General features: G+C 36.1%; 1 protein-coding gene across 1 annotated transcript in view; it reads right to left on the reverse strand.

Moving 5' to 3' along the window:
- Window positions 1-14,548, reverse strand: part of LOC111053416 (neurogenic locus protein delta) — a 41,630-nt gene that overhangs the window by 26,046 nt on the left and 1,036 nt on the right. The window contains exon 2 of the mRNA XM_022340311.2: window positions 7,462-7,764. Coding sequence (XP_022196003.2) covers window positions 7,462-7,764 — 303 coding nt within the window. The remainder of the gene's footprint in view (window positions 1-7,461; window positions 7,765-14,548) is intronic.

The following is a 14,548-nucleotide window of genomic DNA, read 5'->3' on the forward strand; positions in this document are numbered from 1 at the left end:
AAACTAGAGAGAAGAGAATATCTATTCAAAATATGGTGCTATGGTAATATGGAACTCCGAAGATTATGAAATTCACTCATCAAGATCTGATTCTAGAGATTTCCAGTCACTAGAAGTAAGTTTCCTGCAAAGAAAATTCGTCACTTGGAGCAAATTTTCCGCAATGAAAATTCCATAAAGGTCGTTAAGAGACGTTAGTTCGTTTGTCCGTCTATTCACGGGCGTTTTATTTTTGTTTTAGATTCCAGTCACGGCGTCAAAAAAACTTCGGTTCGAATGAATAATCCTTCTTCTTCTTCTTCATCGTATCCTCCTCAATTCTCCTTCTTCTTCTTCTTCTCAGACAAAGTCCTTGTGAAACGCGATGGGAATACAACGGTCATCACGATCTGAGCATGGACAAATATATCTGTGTATACTGTGAGGAGAGTACATATATTTGTATGTAGTACGGCGTAGCATGGTGGAAGAAGCAGCGAGAGAATGTCCATGGACAGTCAGACCAAAGAGGAGAAAAGGAAGGTAGAGAATAAGTTGAAGAAGAAGAGGAGAGTTCTCCAGGGTGCCGAGAATAGCAATGCTGTAGCTGAGAGTCTCTTCTCTGTACTCTTTCTCCTTCTTCGTCTTCCATTTTCGTCTCATTCTGCGGCGTCTCGCGAGAGAGCAAGCCAGGTTCATTGCATCCGTGAGAATCAAGAATCAACTGTTAATTGCATGTCTACTACCATGGCATCCTCAATACTCAATACACAACCAACATACACCCAACGTTGCAACTTCCAAGACGGAATAACTTGTCCCCTCTCACACACTCACTCACACTCTCTCCCTCTCTCTTTCCCCCTTCACCCTTCCACCAACAATCATCTTCTACTTTAGCACCTTCATTCTTGTGCAGTTCTGCGCACCGAGAGAATATTCGCATCGTTGTCGCGATCTTTCTCCAAATCTTCTTCTCTTTTCTTCTCCTACTTCTCTACTTACTCCGCTCCATCTTGTGGCAATCCGCTTCACCGGTTCCTTTTGCTTTCAGGCTCGATCGCACGCTTCCTCTTTCTGGCAGTTGATCATAACCTCAAATTTTGTGCTTTGTTTCTGCACAAAGTTAGCATTGTTCACGTGAGTGAATTCTAGTTCATATCGGAACATGAGGAGAATATCATTATGAGTTTCATGATTAGATATGATGGACAGGAAATATCAAATTAACTTGCTAATCTGGAGAAGTGAATTGATCCATGCAAAAACATAACCATAAGTAACCCATATGTGAGGATTTTTCTTCAAAGTTTAATTAAACAACTCATCCATAAACTTCCCAACGACATCCTTATTAGAAAAATACAATAGATTCTTTAAACAAGTTAGTGTACTGTCCGATATGATTCAAGTTTTTAATGTTTTATTTGGAAGATGAAACATGAATTACAAGAGAGTTAATGGAACCGCATCTCTATCAACTGCAACAAGTAAATAGGCCACATGAGTAAAGTGGTTAAACTGAGCGTCTATTAGCAATTTGCCAAACCGCTTTCAACAATTCAATTTGAGTGGACCAATTTGTTGTTATTCCTTTAAGCAGCAGTGCAACTGCAAGCAAACGAGAAAGAGAGAGAGAGAGCACGAGAAGGAAGAATGAGAGTGAGAAAGGAAAATCAGGTGGCGTCTGATCGAAAAAATGACAAAGAGGGTCTAGTAAGGATTTTGCCTAATTTTTCGAAAGATTGCTCTCCCTCTTGATATTCATCTCCTCCTCCTCCTGATAATACTCCTCCTTCTCCTGATTCTCCTCTCTTCCTCCTCCTCCTCCTTCAAGATCTTCGAAATGGCGACAATCGGATCATTCAAAGAAATAGGACACAGGAACATAGTTGAAGAGATGTGACCAACCATTCGACTGATCCATCAATCAGTAGCCGACAGGATTTGGAAGCAACAGGATGGATGTGTGGATGGATAAGGAAAGAGCAGCTGATGATAAAAAGGTAGGGGAAGTCGGAGTGGCAGAGTATCGAAGAGGGTTCCAAGGCCGGATGTTCTGGCTTCCAGTTCCCACAGTGTTCACCTTACTGTGTTTATACTATGGAGCGATGATCGTCCAATAATCGGTCAATTCATTCCAGCCATCAAATCACAGCCTCCAATTACCTGCGCTACCTCTTATCACGTACAGCTTGTCTCAATCACGCATTCGCATTCCTTTCTGCCATTCGATAACTAATTCCCGATAGTGATGTTGACGTTCATTGTTGTACGGAAAGATTAGATACACGACGTGTTGGAATCTGGGGTTAGGAACACTCTGATGTGTTTAAATCAAATACTCATACTCAAATTTACTCATGAAAACACTCAGATAATCATGATACAATTTATACTCTCATGACTTGGAAAGTGAGGATTCATCATATTGTACGGTTGGCTCCTTTGATGAGATGAGGAGGAAACATTGAATTGTACACATGACGAGTTGCATCCCAGACCCATGAGGATATGCACAGTACAGTAGTAATATTTCTCAAAAATATTTTATAGTAAGAATTGATTGAATTCGAACAGATTGATGGTTGGCTACAATATAGTGGAAGACAATCAAAATAGAAAATACGACATTGATAAAATTCGAATTATGATGATCAACTTATGATAAGAAAATAACTGAAATCTCGGCAAGCGTCGCCTTATGCACGTAAACTAGACTAATATTCAGAAGACTGTATTACATTACAATAGTCAGCAGCATTCTCTCTTCTAAATATACAGCAGCATTAGCTCTACGGGAGAGACGCGTTTAAAACCACAAACGAGAAATTAGAAATTGGATGTATTCCTACACGACTACTTGACTGCAATCTTGCAAACTGATCTACAGCTGTCGTTGCGGTAATCGTGGGAAATAATGTTACTGTATGTACTATATTAAGCTGGTACAATGGAAGAGTACTACTGAAATGACTAGTACCAGAATAGCATAACACCTCCGAGTATACAAATCACCGTTATTACGTTTTAGGCGTGAGTCGGTTGCTATACTAGCACATTATACATATATAGTAAAGTTCAGTACAGTACTGGGACAGTAGTAGTGCTCTGCTGCTTTCTTCCAAAGGCTTTAATATCTATGTTTATATATTACTACTCTCATTAACTGGAACTGTCAGAAGGTGAGAACAATAAGAACGTATGAGGAAAATTATTGTTATTGCGAATTGAAGGTCGTGGGAGAGTTCCTGAATTGGAGTTCGAAACTGAAGAGTATTTATATATATATATATATATATATATATTGAAATATGGGTTAGGTTTAGATTGTTATCTGAAATCTTGATTTGGAATCGGAGCAAATATTGGAACACTAGTGGAGAGTTTACCGATATGGACTGAATGTAAAACCGGGATGGGATGAGATCAAAATTGGTGTGAAGGAGAGAAAGAATGAGAAAGAAGTGCGAATGGGATGAACTAGTGAAGCAGGAGAAAAAAAAATAAGTGAGAGAAATAAGAAGATACTGAAAAGAATAAGAATGAGGCGTGGAGAGTGTTAGGGGGGGGGTGAGTAGGAGTCAAAGTTAATCAACAATTTCTTTGTTAAAAATGTGTAAACACGAAAATTATACAATTGATTAAACAAGGAAACTGAATTTCACCCTGAACAGGTGGAAGAAGTTGTGAAATATTGAATGAGTAATTATTGTTTCACAGTTTCACGGTGAGAAATTACCAGATTATGAATGAACGACGGCAAAATATCAATCACTCATAATTCCATTCATGAATTATCTACACATGGTTTTCCCTCATTCAGGAATACCATCTACCACCCACAGTTACAAAAACTCATTCATAGGTACTTCGTTATGGTATTTGTTGTTGTTCTTGAATACACAAACAAAATTCAAAGAATCACTGGAACAGGTAGAAATTTCTACAGTAGATTAACGGAATGAATGGTAACGAAAGCCGTTGAATAGTGGTACAGGAGGAGGTCTTCGGGTTTTGTTGCTAGGCGATCAGTTAACAATTTCCCTTTCTTTGTATTGTTTTTAGAGCAGTTAACCAGTGAAGAATACATAAATCTTGCATGGGTTGGATTGTGAACAGGGCTACTGTTGGTTGCCTTCAGTAGTTCTGTCGACAAGGGTAACGAATTGTACAGAATGAAAGTCAGGGGACACGGGGGGTAACTGATGGATAAAGTTGTCACTGGCCAACAAAAACCAAACTTTTGTTCGCGGGAACAAAGACGACTTTTTGTCTTTCAATAGAAAGGTGGAAGGAGCGCGTTTAACCAGATTACTTCAGTCATTCTCACAGACTGTCTTTTTGACAACTGGCCATTCTCTGCCCATTAACGGCCCCTTTCAGCCATTATCCGAGTTGGCTACCCAAGAATTCAAGCATCTCTTGCTTGCAGCTTCAGTTTATTGACCAGAATGTTGACGATGCTTTAGGAAAGCTGCAGGTTGCTTCATTAGCGATTTCAGGGGTTGAGTTCAGAGTCCTGAGACGACTTTCGTGAAAGTGATCTACTGCATTAATCTTGACAACTCTACATTCAATTATGGGAATTCAAACAACAATAATAATTGAGTTTTGGATAATATAGGCCTACAGTGCTATTCTTCTTGATTTGAGGTAACTCAGAACTGTAAAGTACTAGAACACATTTAAAGAGAAAACTCTATATTAGTAGATGACTTTATATTTAGTAGATGAATATGAGATTGATTAGGTAATCATCTTGAATGATTCCAAGTTTTGAGAAAATTTTCAGAAATTTATCCCGCCTTTGATACAAATTTCATCATGTAATTTATTCATGGAATATATTTTCATCATTTGTATATCTACAGATTGAAATAAATTGGAAGTTGCATTTGTTCAAATGCTAATTAATGAATAATTATTATTAAACAAAAATCCCAAAATCCCATTAGGATTTTCGATAATAATAATTATTCATTTGTATATTCTAAAACAAACTTTCGAGAATAGTAACATACGCATTGAAAAAAGTGGAGATTTTTCACGTTTTCTTGAACCCATCTCTTCTCAAATCTGTAGAATATAAATCTTCATAATTCAGTTAACGCTAGAACTGTTCACAGTTTTCTTCACGGCATCAACCTTCGTTCTTTATAGGTACGTTTCATTCTAGTTTGCGCATACCTTGACAGTGAATTTTCAAAGCGGGACTCCCCTTCGACTCTGTAACTAACTCGCCTTTTCACCGTTAAACTCCCCTATTGTCAGCCTAAAAGGGCTGCAACGAACGAATCGAACCCCGTACCTACTCGTACAAGTCGCCTTCCAAGAAAACCATCGCGAGATGCAAAAGAAAAAGAATGTGTGTGCGCAACAGAGAGGCCAGAGGCACAAAAACAGGGGTAGCAGCCTATGAACAATTGCGTGGAGATGGACAGGGAGAAACTGAATAGGAGAGAAAGTGAGAGAGAAGAGGAGAAATGAAGAGAAATGACGAAGAGGAGACAAAATGGGAGTTCAATATTCAGTAACTCATTGATAAAGTACCCTGCAGCACACTTCATTTCATGTTTTCACGTTGAAGTTTGGAGGTATGCGTGAATGAGCTTCACAATATATTTCACTGGATTTTTAGCATTACTAATAGCAAATGAAATACTGTAAGGTAAACTCATATTGAAGGGAAGATAGGAACAAGAATAAGAGGATATTTGAATCCTACGATTTTTACATGTTGTAGAGCATGCCTATAATATTTTTTTATAAAAACATTTGTTGGCAATTACGATTTGACAATTACCGTTCATTTTTCATGTACGTCTAGCCTTGATACTGATGAGAATCTGATCAAATAATATTTCTTTCAGATTCTCTGTATGAATAATAAAATTTATGATGAATAAATATGATGTATAGTAATATTGAAATGTATAGGAAATATTTTTTTATAATTGTATAAGGTAATCGACCCAGAAAATTTCATATGCAATCAATTTTCACAAAGGAATACTGGAGTATCCTTTCATGGGGTAATTCAGGATTAAATACGAATGAGATCTTTCACGAGAATTCTGAATTCGAGCAAACATGCTTCATTTTCGTACGTTACTTTCCATCTTCAGGACAGCGTAAACAGATAGTTCTGCATCAGAGACGGTAATATACCAGGACCGTTTTTATATAGAAGAACTTCCTCTAATTGCACATATCCTTCCGCGCTCCCTATCATTAACTCAAATTAAAAAATAATGTGAAGGCCTCGCCGATGTAACTGTATATTTAATTAATGCTCATATCATGGCAAGGAGCAGAAGAAGCTAGCGCTAGGTGCTGTTTTTCGGTTCTGATTGAAAAGGTTGTAGGTTAGACATAGAGATTGGGGAACGATGAGTTGTTTTGATCGTTTTCATTTTTTATCGGGGAAAGATGCGTTGTTTTGATTTCGAGCTGACGAAAATGGCAGAATGTTATGGGGTGTTTGTTTGAAAATTAACAGTGAAGGTTGTGTGGTTGGTAGTTTAAAGGTTTCCTACCACCATAACTCCAAACTCGAGCAGTGGTTTCCTTAATGAAGTGTGGAGGGGAAGTGATGATGATGATGATGGTGTTCCCGAATGAAAGGGAGACTTATTATAATTGACAGGTTTGGGTCAGGTCTTCGACTTTTCCCACACCCTACGGCAGTAACTCTGCCGATTTCAACCCTCTGGCGATCATGTGATCCTTTTCGATTCAAGAAAGGGATGATCGAGGGATGAACAGGTGTAATGTGCTTTTCGAAAATATATTCAAAACCGAGGAGAAAGATCTTCTTTCACGAATCGAGCCCAGATTTTTTGTTTTGATGGAGGACAAAACAAATCCACCCCATCATCATTAGTAACCGATTCGTAATCCTGTCAGCTGTGAAAGATGCTTCAGAAACATGAAGTTTTGTGAATATTTCTTTCAGATATTGAGAGCTTTTGTAGTGTTTACTCAAACGCTGGATGGTCACTACCTGGTTTTCATCATTATCCATCCGAATAATATATATTTATAATGAATAAAGTTGAGAATAGCAGGTTTTCTATTGCATGAGACCTCGTATTCATCAACTAAACACGACAAAAAAGAGATATCTTTGATACTTTTGAATAAATTCAAAACACATCAATGTTAACACGTTCACTTCATGAGAAATATGGCCCAACATGATTTTCCGAATCAAACAAACTCATCATCGAAATTCATTCGTTCAGCCATTCATCAAAACTCGGAAGAGAGACAGTTTTCAAATCTGCTTGTTGTCCTTACTCGATCATGTTGTATAATTATTATGATTTGTGATTTTCCTATGGAAAGAGCTACCTAAAAGGATACATTCAAGAAGTTAAAATTTATCTGATGGAAAAATAACGCATGTTTAAGCATTCTATGGAAACTAATAGCAACAAAAGCAAATTCTAATGAATAAAATAGTTGTTAGGTACTTACGGGCCAGGCAAAGTCGAACGGAAACCGGATGGGGTTGTTGAATCCGGGGTTGGCATTGGCGTTAGCGTTGGCCAGGTGCACACTGTTGTCGCCAAGCACGGGCGTGATGACGTCACCGAACGTGCAAGGCGACGTGGTGTCTATCTTCACCTGGTAGTGCTTGAGGCAGACGCGAAACCTCGTGCGGCAAGGACCGCGGCATGGCTCGCTACGCTCGCCCGAACAACACTGACCGACACTGTCGCGACCCTGTTCGTTCGTGAACGACTTCAGCCGCAGTTCGAACACTCCCGAGCTGCTGGCCTGACAAAAAACACAAACAAGATGTTAGTTATGGATAAAATATATGTAACTTATAAAGAGAACAAAAGTCATATAATTATGTAGGTTAATTTATCAATCATTACATTATTGCTTTTTTATTGCAAGTGATAGCAATAATGATCGTTTGTGGAGAAGGTATTCCGGATGGGGGACGGAGGACTGCGATTCATTTCCATAATTCGGGAAATGCATTCGAGATGCTTAAAGTATGATAGAAGATAATAATTATGAGGTTATTCAAGGTGAAATTAATAATGAACTGATTATGACCAGTTATTGAGCCAACACTATTATGGAATTATATATTTTCATCCAAAATATATGTGTAAACCATATAGCAGTAGTATTTGGGTCAACCATGAATTTTATTTTCCTCATCAATAATTGAGCATTAGAGAACTCTAGCTAGTATGTCGAATTTGATCTGAATTTCATCAACAGTTCAAATTCATTTACTCAATCTTATTAATTGCGTCTGATTTTGGCACAGAGTGATTCATGTGGTCGGCAATCTCTTTGTGTAAAACTTGTTCTAATTAACTTTAACTATTGACATAAAACAGACTGGCTCTCGGCAAGAGTGTAAACAAACACAATCATTCCAGTTTAAAAGCCCTAATAGGGATGGTGATTCACAATATAATTTTCACTCTCAATTATCAAGGTTATAAGGATTAGCCAGACAAGTGTTTCCTTGGAGGCAGATTGGTCATGTTTGAGAGGGAAATGACGAAGACAGTCTTAAATCTGGAGAGAAAGCTACATTCCGTAATTCAACTGCTAATTGAATCATGTTATACTTGAAATTTAATTGACAATCTCATTTGTGACATACACCAAACACCATGCTAAAACATTTGAAAACAGCAATATGTGGTCTAGAACGAATTTCACCAATATAAGATAAAAACAATAAACCTCTTCTCGATGATTGAGTATAAAATGCGTCTGAAAGTAAATTTGGAGACTAAAATAGATCTATTTCCAATAAATAACCGAATACGACTCTTAACTCGATTTACATTATAATCAATTGAACTGATCAATCTTGATACCGTTCTTAAAAAAAAGTTTGTACACTAGTCTCATTTTTAAGTCGAATTAAGCAGTAGTGCACATAAATAAACACATACACACATGAAAATGGATAAGAATTCACTTATCGTGAGAAAATTTTGATAATTTCATGTACTGTTATTAATCTAAATTTGTGATTGGCTGATGAGAATAGTAAATGTTTACTCACTGCAATTGTATTATTAGTTAGTATTAGTGAGGAATCGTTCCAAACTTTGAAAAATGAAAACTTCTTTCTTTCAAATTCAGATGTTGAAAAGTTTCACCCCTCGTATGTTCAAAGTATTTAGAATTCGTTCAAGGTTCAATTACTCATTCATTTCATCAAAGTACAGTGTTCATTTATTACATTAGGCTACAGTCTACAAAAAAGGAAAAATAAGTTCTAGCTTGAAAACTTCAAATTAGACATGAATATTGTTGTTTTGCAGGTGAAACACAAAATTGTCTTTCTCATGAATTCTTAGGAAGTTTCCAAACTTCTACTTATTAAAGCACATCTGCCCTCAGATGAAAGAGATTATAAGGCATAGAAAAAAGCAGCAAGTTGCCTGGACCTACTGTGGGACCTTCACAGCTTGGAACAGCAAGCTAGGATGATCGAGAATTAAAACACCTGCTCAACAGGTATGCTGTCGTATTTTTATTCGCTGGCAACTGTAAAGTCTCAGTTTTCTATATTTTCCAGCTTATTTTCTCATCAGTAACTGCACTTAAAATAGCGCACTAAGCACATAAACCACAAGCTCCACTATTTTCATTCAATTACACCTCAATCAAGCAATTTTAACACGTAGTTCTCACGAAATACTTGCTAGTTTCGTGTAAATTGATAGATGAGAAACTTCTCTAGAACGAAACTGCAGAATCTGGATTATAGCACAGACGAGAATATTGCCTGATTCGACTTTTATCTGTGATTAGAGATTATAGAATGATGATGATATGATGATATGATCCTACAGTTCACAGTATATCACAATTTGATAGATTCTATGAATATACAACTATTTGAGATTTAATCCAATTGATTATAAAAAAAGATTTTGGAAAACTTAATCAGCTATTTGTTTGACCGATTTTTACAACTTTCTCCAAAGCAAGAAGAAAAATCACTCTTGTTGACAAAACTTCCATAAACAATAATAGTTGTAGGTGGTTACCGCAATTAGGATTGATTGAACCATCATTTTCAATTTTTAGTATTGGATTTCTTTCAATTATGGAAGGAAAAATTTGTAACTAGACTCCACTTGATGCAAAACTAGAAACTATTTTCAAGAAATACAAGAATATTCAGCATTCTAAATAGCCTATTCCATCAAATTACTCATGCTTGCAACATAGATTCCTATTTTATCAATGATTTCACACCTATTAAATTATATTTGATGAAACTTTCCATTGATTGAATTAATGATTTTGTATGGTTAATGAGTATCACAAACAACAGACAATAATTCTCGCGAATTATTTGGAAAAGTTATAATAATTGATAAGCTTCATTGCTATAATTTGTTTTTCATCAAATAGCTTCATCATAACTGAATTGAATTGATTCGAATATATTGATTCTTATGCAGTATCATTTGAATACAGTGATCTGAATTTTAAGGAGTCTTTTCATATTTTTGATGAAGATTGCTCTTCACAATTTCTACTCAATTGCTCCATATATTATATATATATATATATTATATATATATATATATAAATTAATTATTCATTATAGAACCACATATATATTCCACCAGTTACCTGCTAAGACTAAGCGGCTTTAGAATATTGGCAAAAATTACATTTTCGTTCAGTAGGCTAAGAATCAATGCTCCATCAAAGCGAATAATTTCCACCAATTGCCAAAACTAGCATTCTTCTCATGAAACTGGAAACCTTGACTAAACTCCTTATATTACAGGGTTCACGAGTCAACGGTTTTGGACACAATAATTTACTTCATGACAAATTAAAGCCGTTCAACTTTAGTTAGAAATGCTTTGAAATTCAATTGCTTCAAAATATTCAATATTGACTTCTTTGAATTATATAATTTTCCAGCCTTTTAATAATTGTTGAAACGTAATGTTAAATTTTATCTGCCTTGAAATTATGAGAAAAGATGAATCCTGAATTTACTTTTGAATAGGGTTTACTTTCGATTAGGATTCGTTCAAGAAGCTTAAAGATCTTATAAGTATATGTTTATTTTGTTGCGCGGTTTGAAATGTGTTTTATCTGTTGACAGATATTCAACAGCTTTGCGACTACTGGAGAAACGAGGATAATCTAAACAACAGATAGCAGAAGACGTCTTTCATAACACGGCCTTGTACTTTATTTCTCACGCTCGGATACAGTAGTTGTTGTTTTAATACATGGTAAGCCGTATAAGTACTTTTGCCAGACTTGATAGCATCAAACACTGTTGGTTTACTGAACTATCACGTGTCTCAATGGTAGAAACATGTGTAATAAATTTATAATATGCTAATCGAATTGTCAATACTGTTTTAAATATACTGGAGATTGTTTGTATAACTGTAGATTGCAGATTTATTGACTGCAAACTTGGTCTATTAGTATGAGCAATATGAAAATGGAAAACTGCAATCAGTTCTCTTTCATCATATTTCAATAATGTTAGTTGCGGTATGAAAAAATGTTAGAATCAATTTTTTTGAAGGATATAAATTAGAAAAAGTTAAGTGATTTCCAGAAGCAAATTCACTACTCAAAATGTACTTTCCATACTTTGCATGACACCGATTTTTAAATGCACTTTACTGATTATAATAATTAATTGATTAATCCTTATAATCCTGAGTAAGACTAGTTCAATTCTATAGAACGTGGCACAATCCCAATGTTAGTTAGCAAGGGGTTTCATGGGGGATAGTCCGTTATATTCATGGATTGGAAACACTATGGGATTGGAAGATTATCAGGAAGCTATCAAATTGAAATTATACAAAGGAAATTCACGGAAATAGAACTGAGAGTAAATTTGTTATCTAGTGGTGATTTTGAGCTAACATTAAAACGTCTATCAGCCCTGAATGAAATGTAGTTCCTTTGAAATGAGCTACTAAATAAAGCTGGAAACATCTTTACTACGTAATACAGTAGTACTCAAACAAGTGTCAATAATTGGCTGTGACATGTTCGAAAGTGTCAATTGGGACGTCTGGTAGCAAGACCATAAAATTAAGTTAGTACCGAAAAATAGTACGTCGTTTTAAGTAAAGGAGACACTACTTCCTTTTAGAACGGAACTTGTGATGCGAGAACAAACCCTTCAGCTTTCCAAAGAACGAAAGGGTTAGACGACAAAAAATTACTGGACGATTTATTTTGGAAGAGCCCCGAAATGCCAGACCAGACTGAAAGAGAAGGATGGAGAATGAGTAAAAGCAAGAGAAGACAGAGAAAGGGTTATAAATGTGCTCCCGTAGTACAGATGCTCAAGAAGGGGCTGGTGATGTCTCTTGCAGAAGAAGAGCAAGAGCGAAAAACGAGAGAGAAGCGAAGATAAGGGGTTCTTTAACGACACTGGCAACGACAAAAAACAAGCAGACAAAAGGACGAGCTCAGGAGTGCATTTTATAAATATCAATGCCAGACGTTTTCATTGAATGGGTTGGGGAACAATTACGTTTAATGTAGCAGGTTTAGGTGCATAGGTATCACCACCACAGAAGGGGACATCATGATAAATAGGTAGGCAGCATGATTATGCTATAAACTCCATATATTTATCAAGAATATTTATGGGACAACAGGATTATGTAGATTTTGTGTGCTGTGAAAGTGTCCTATTCGAAAGATTTTGGAAGGATTGTAAAGGGGAAAATACGAATTACGAATAACACTTATTAAAAATTAAACGGATCAAATTTACGTAAGAACCTTCCAATTAGTTAGTTCCAATTCCAATTCTGATTAGGGAATTATTGAAATAAGATAATATTTATCAGAACATATTTTCGCACATCCTTTGGTCATTTTCCGGAATATTTCATATTATCTACTGTTGATACTATGTTACTATTAATACGTTTAATTTAAACAGTGATAAATTATGACCGGTTGTCAATAAGATATTTTTTGTTTAATCATTGATAAGTATCCAACGTATTATTCATCTCAAACTGCAGAAATTTCTAGCAAATTAAAATGACTGATCTTAAATATGAATACTTAATTTTCAACTTTATAAGCTGCTTGATTTGGTTTGAAATTTACTTTCGTACAATAAGTTTAGTTCCAGTATCATGAAATTGCAAACATTTAATGCAGTTATTATTGCTTTGAGTTTAATTTTACGGGCTGCTTCACTTTCAATGCCAATCAACACTTCAAGCGCTACTTCAATTTTATGGACTGCTTCATTTTTCCGAACAAAGTACTCAATTTAACACCCTAGTCCAATCAGCTGACGTCTACCAAATCGAACTACAACACACGCCGTGACCTAATAAGGGGTAGAATAGACAGCATGCTGTACACGCTTCTGTACGTCACTAAATTCCGTTCCCGCACCCCCTTCCCAGTGGTCACGTGATAGAAAAAAATAGTAATTAGTCTTGCAACAATGGTCACTACTTGTTAGAGTGGAGCAGTTTTTTGACGAAAAGCAGCCAGCACACCTTTTCCATTAGGGCAGTGTGCTGGTGGAATGAATGGCTGAGTAGTAGCAGAGCAGGGAGCAGCTGCTTGTCTGACCAAAAGGGCAGATGTCCTAAGTTCGGCCCCAACGCAACGTTTGCTTGCATTACTTGCTAAGCAATGAGTGTACTTGGCAGGGCAGGATGGTGGGTAGGGGCAGAGCGGGGGTCACGCTAAATGCATTTATGCTTTTCTAGCGAACACTGAGCTCAACCCACCCATAAACAAGTGTTTTCAACGTAACGAACTTTTTCAAAGTATCAAGTCCTAGCTAACTCAATGCTTGCTTGTAAGTTAAAGTCGTATTGAGAGGATACGTTTCTACTGTATCAATAAATCAAGTTTTCTGTGAATTTTTATTTAGAGAAAAATTATAGAAATGAAAGATTTTTTATTATTATAGACCTATGTAATGAGTTTTAATGAATTGAATATTGAAATTCAATAACCATTCTATCTATTTTCGGAAAAAATATTGGGAAACTTGCTCTTGAAGTGAATGCTTCCAAGTCAATTGCAATCCTTAATTGAAAATGGTGAAGAGGAGGTATTTTCATCCAATGTTTTTTCTTCAAAGTCAAAGATGTTCGATCAATAAAATTTATACTCATTTCTGAATTTATTTTTCGCTAGTCTACTGCTCTGTCAAGTAACTTTCAACAAGTAGATATTTCAAAGAAAAGCTATGATTTACCATATTTAAAAAAAAATACATCAGGAATATCTAGCCGGACTCTTTGATGAATCATCAATGTGACCACAGAGGAGATCGTAAATTCAAGTTCCTAGAATCTACATGTGCAAGCCACTAGAATTTTATGGAATGAAATAATCCGAAATAAGGTCAAACAAGCCGTTTCCCCAACCGATTTCGAGTTGTGAGTCTGAGAGTTTGTAGATAGAGTACGTCCCAAATTTATTTTTAATGTCTATTTTTAAATCGAACGCAAAAGCTGAACGGTCCAGACAGGATTTTTCACTGACCATCTCGTTTGATAGACTACGATTTGATCAGTGTTCG

This window comes from Nilaparvata lugens, chromosome 7, assembly GCF_014356525.2.
Source record: "Nilaparvata lugens isolate BPH chromosome 7, ASM1435652v1, whole genome shotgun sequence".
Classification (NCBI taxonomy): domain Eukaryota; kingdom Metazoa; phylum Arthropoda; class Insecta; order Hemiptera; family Delphacidae; genus Nilaparvata; species Nilaparvata lugens.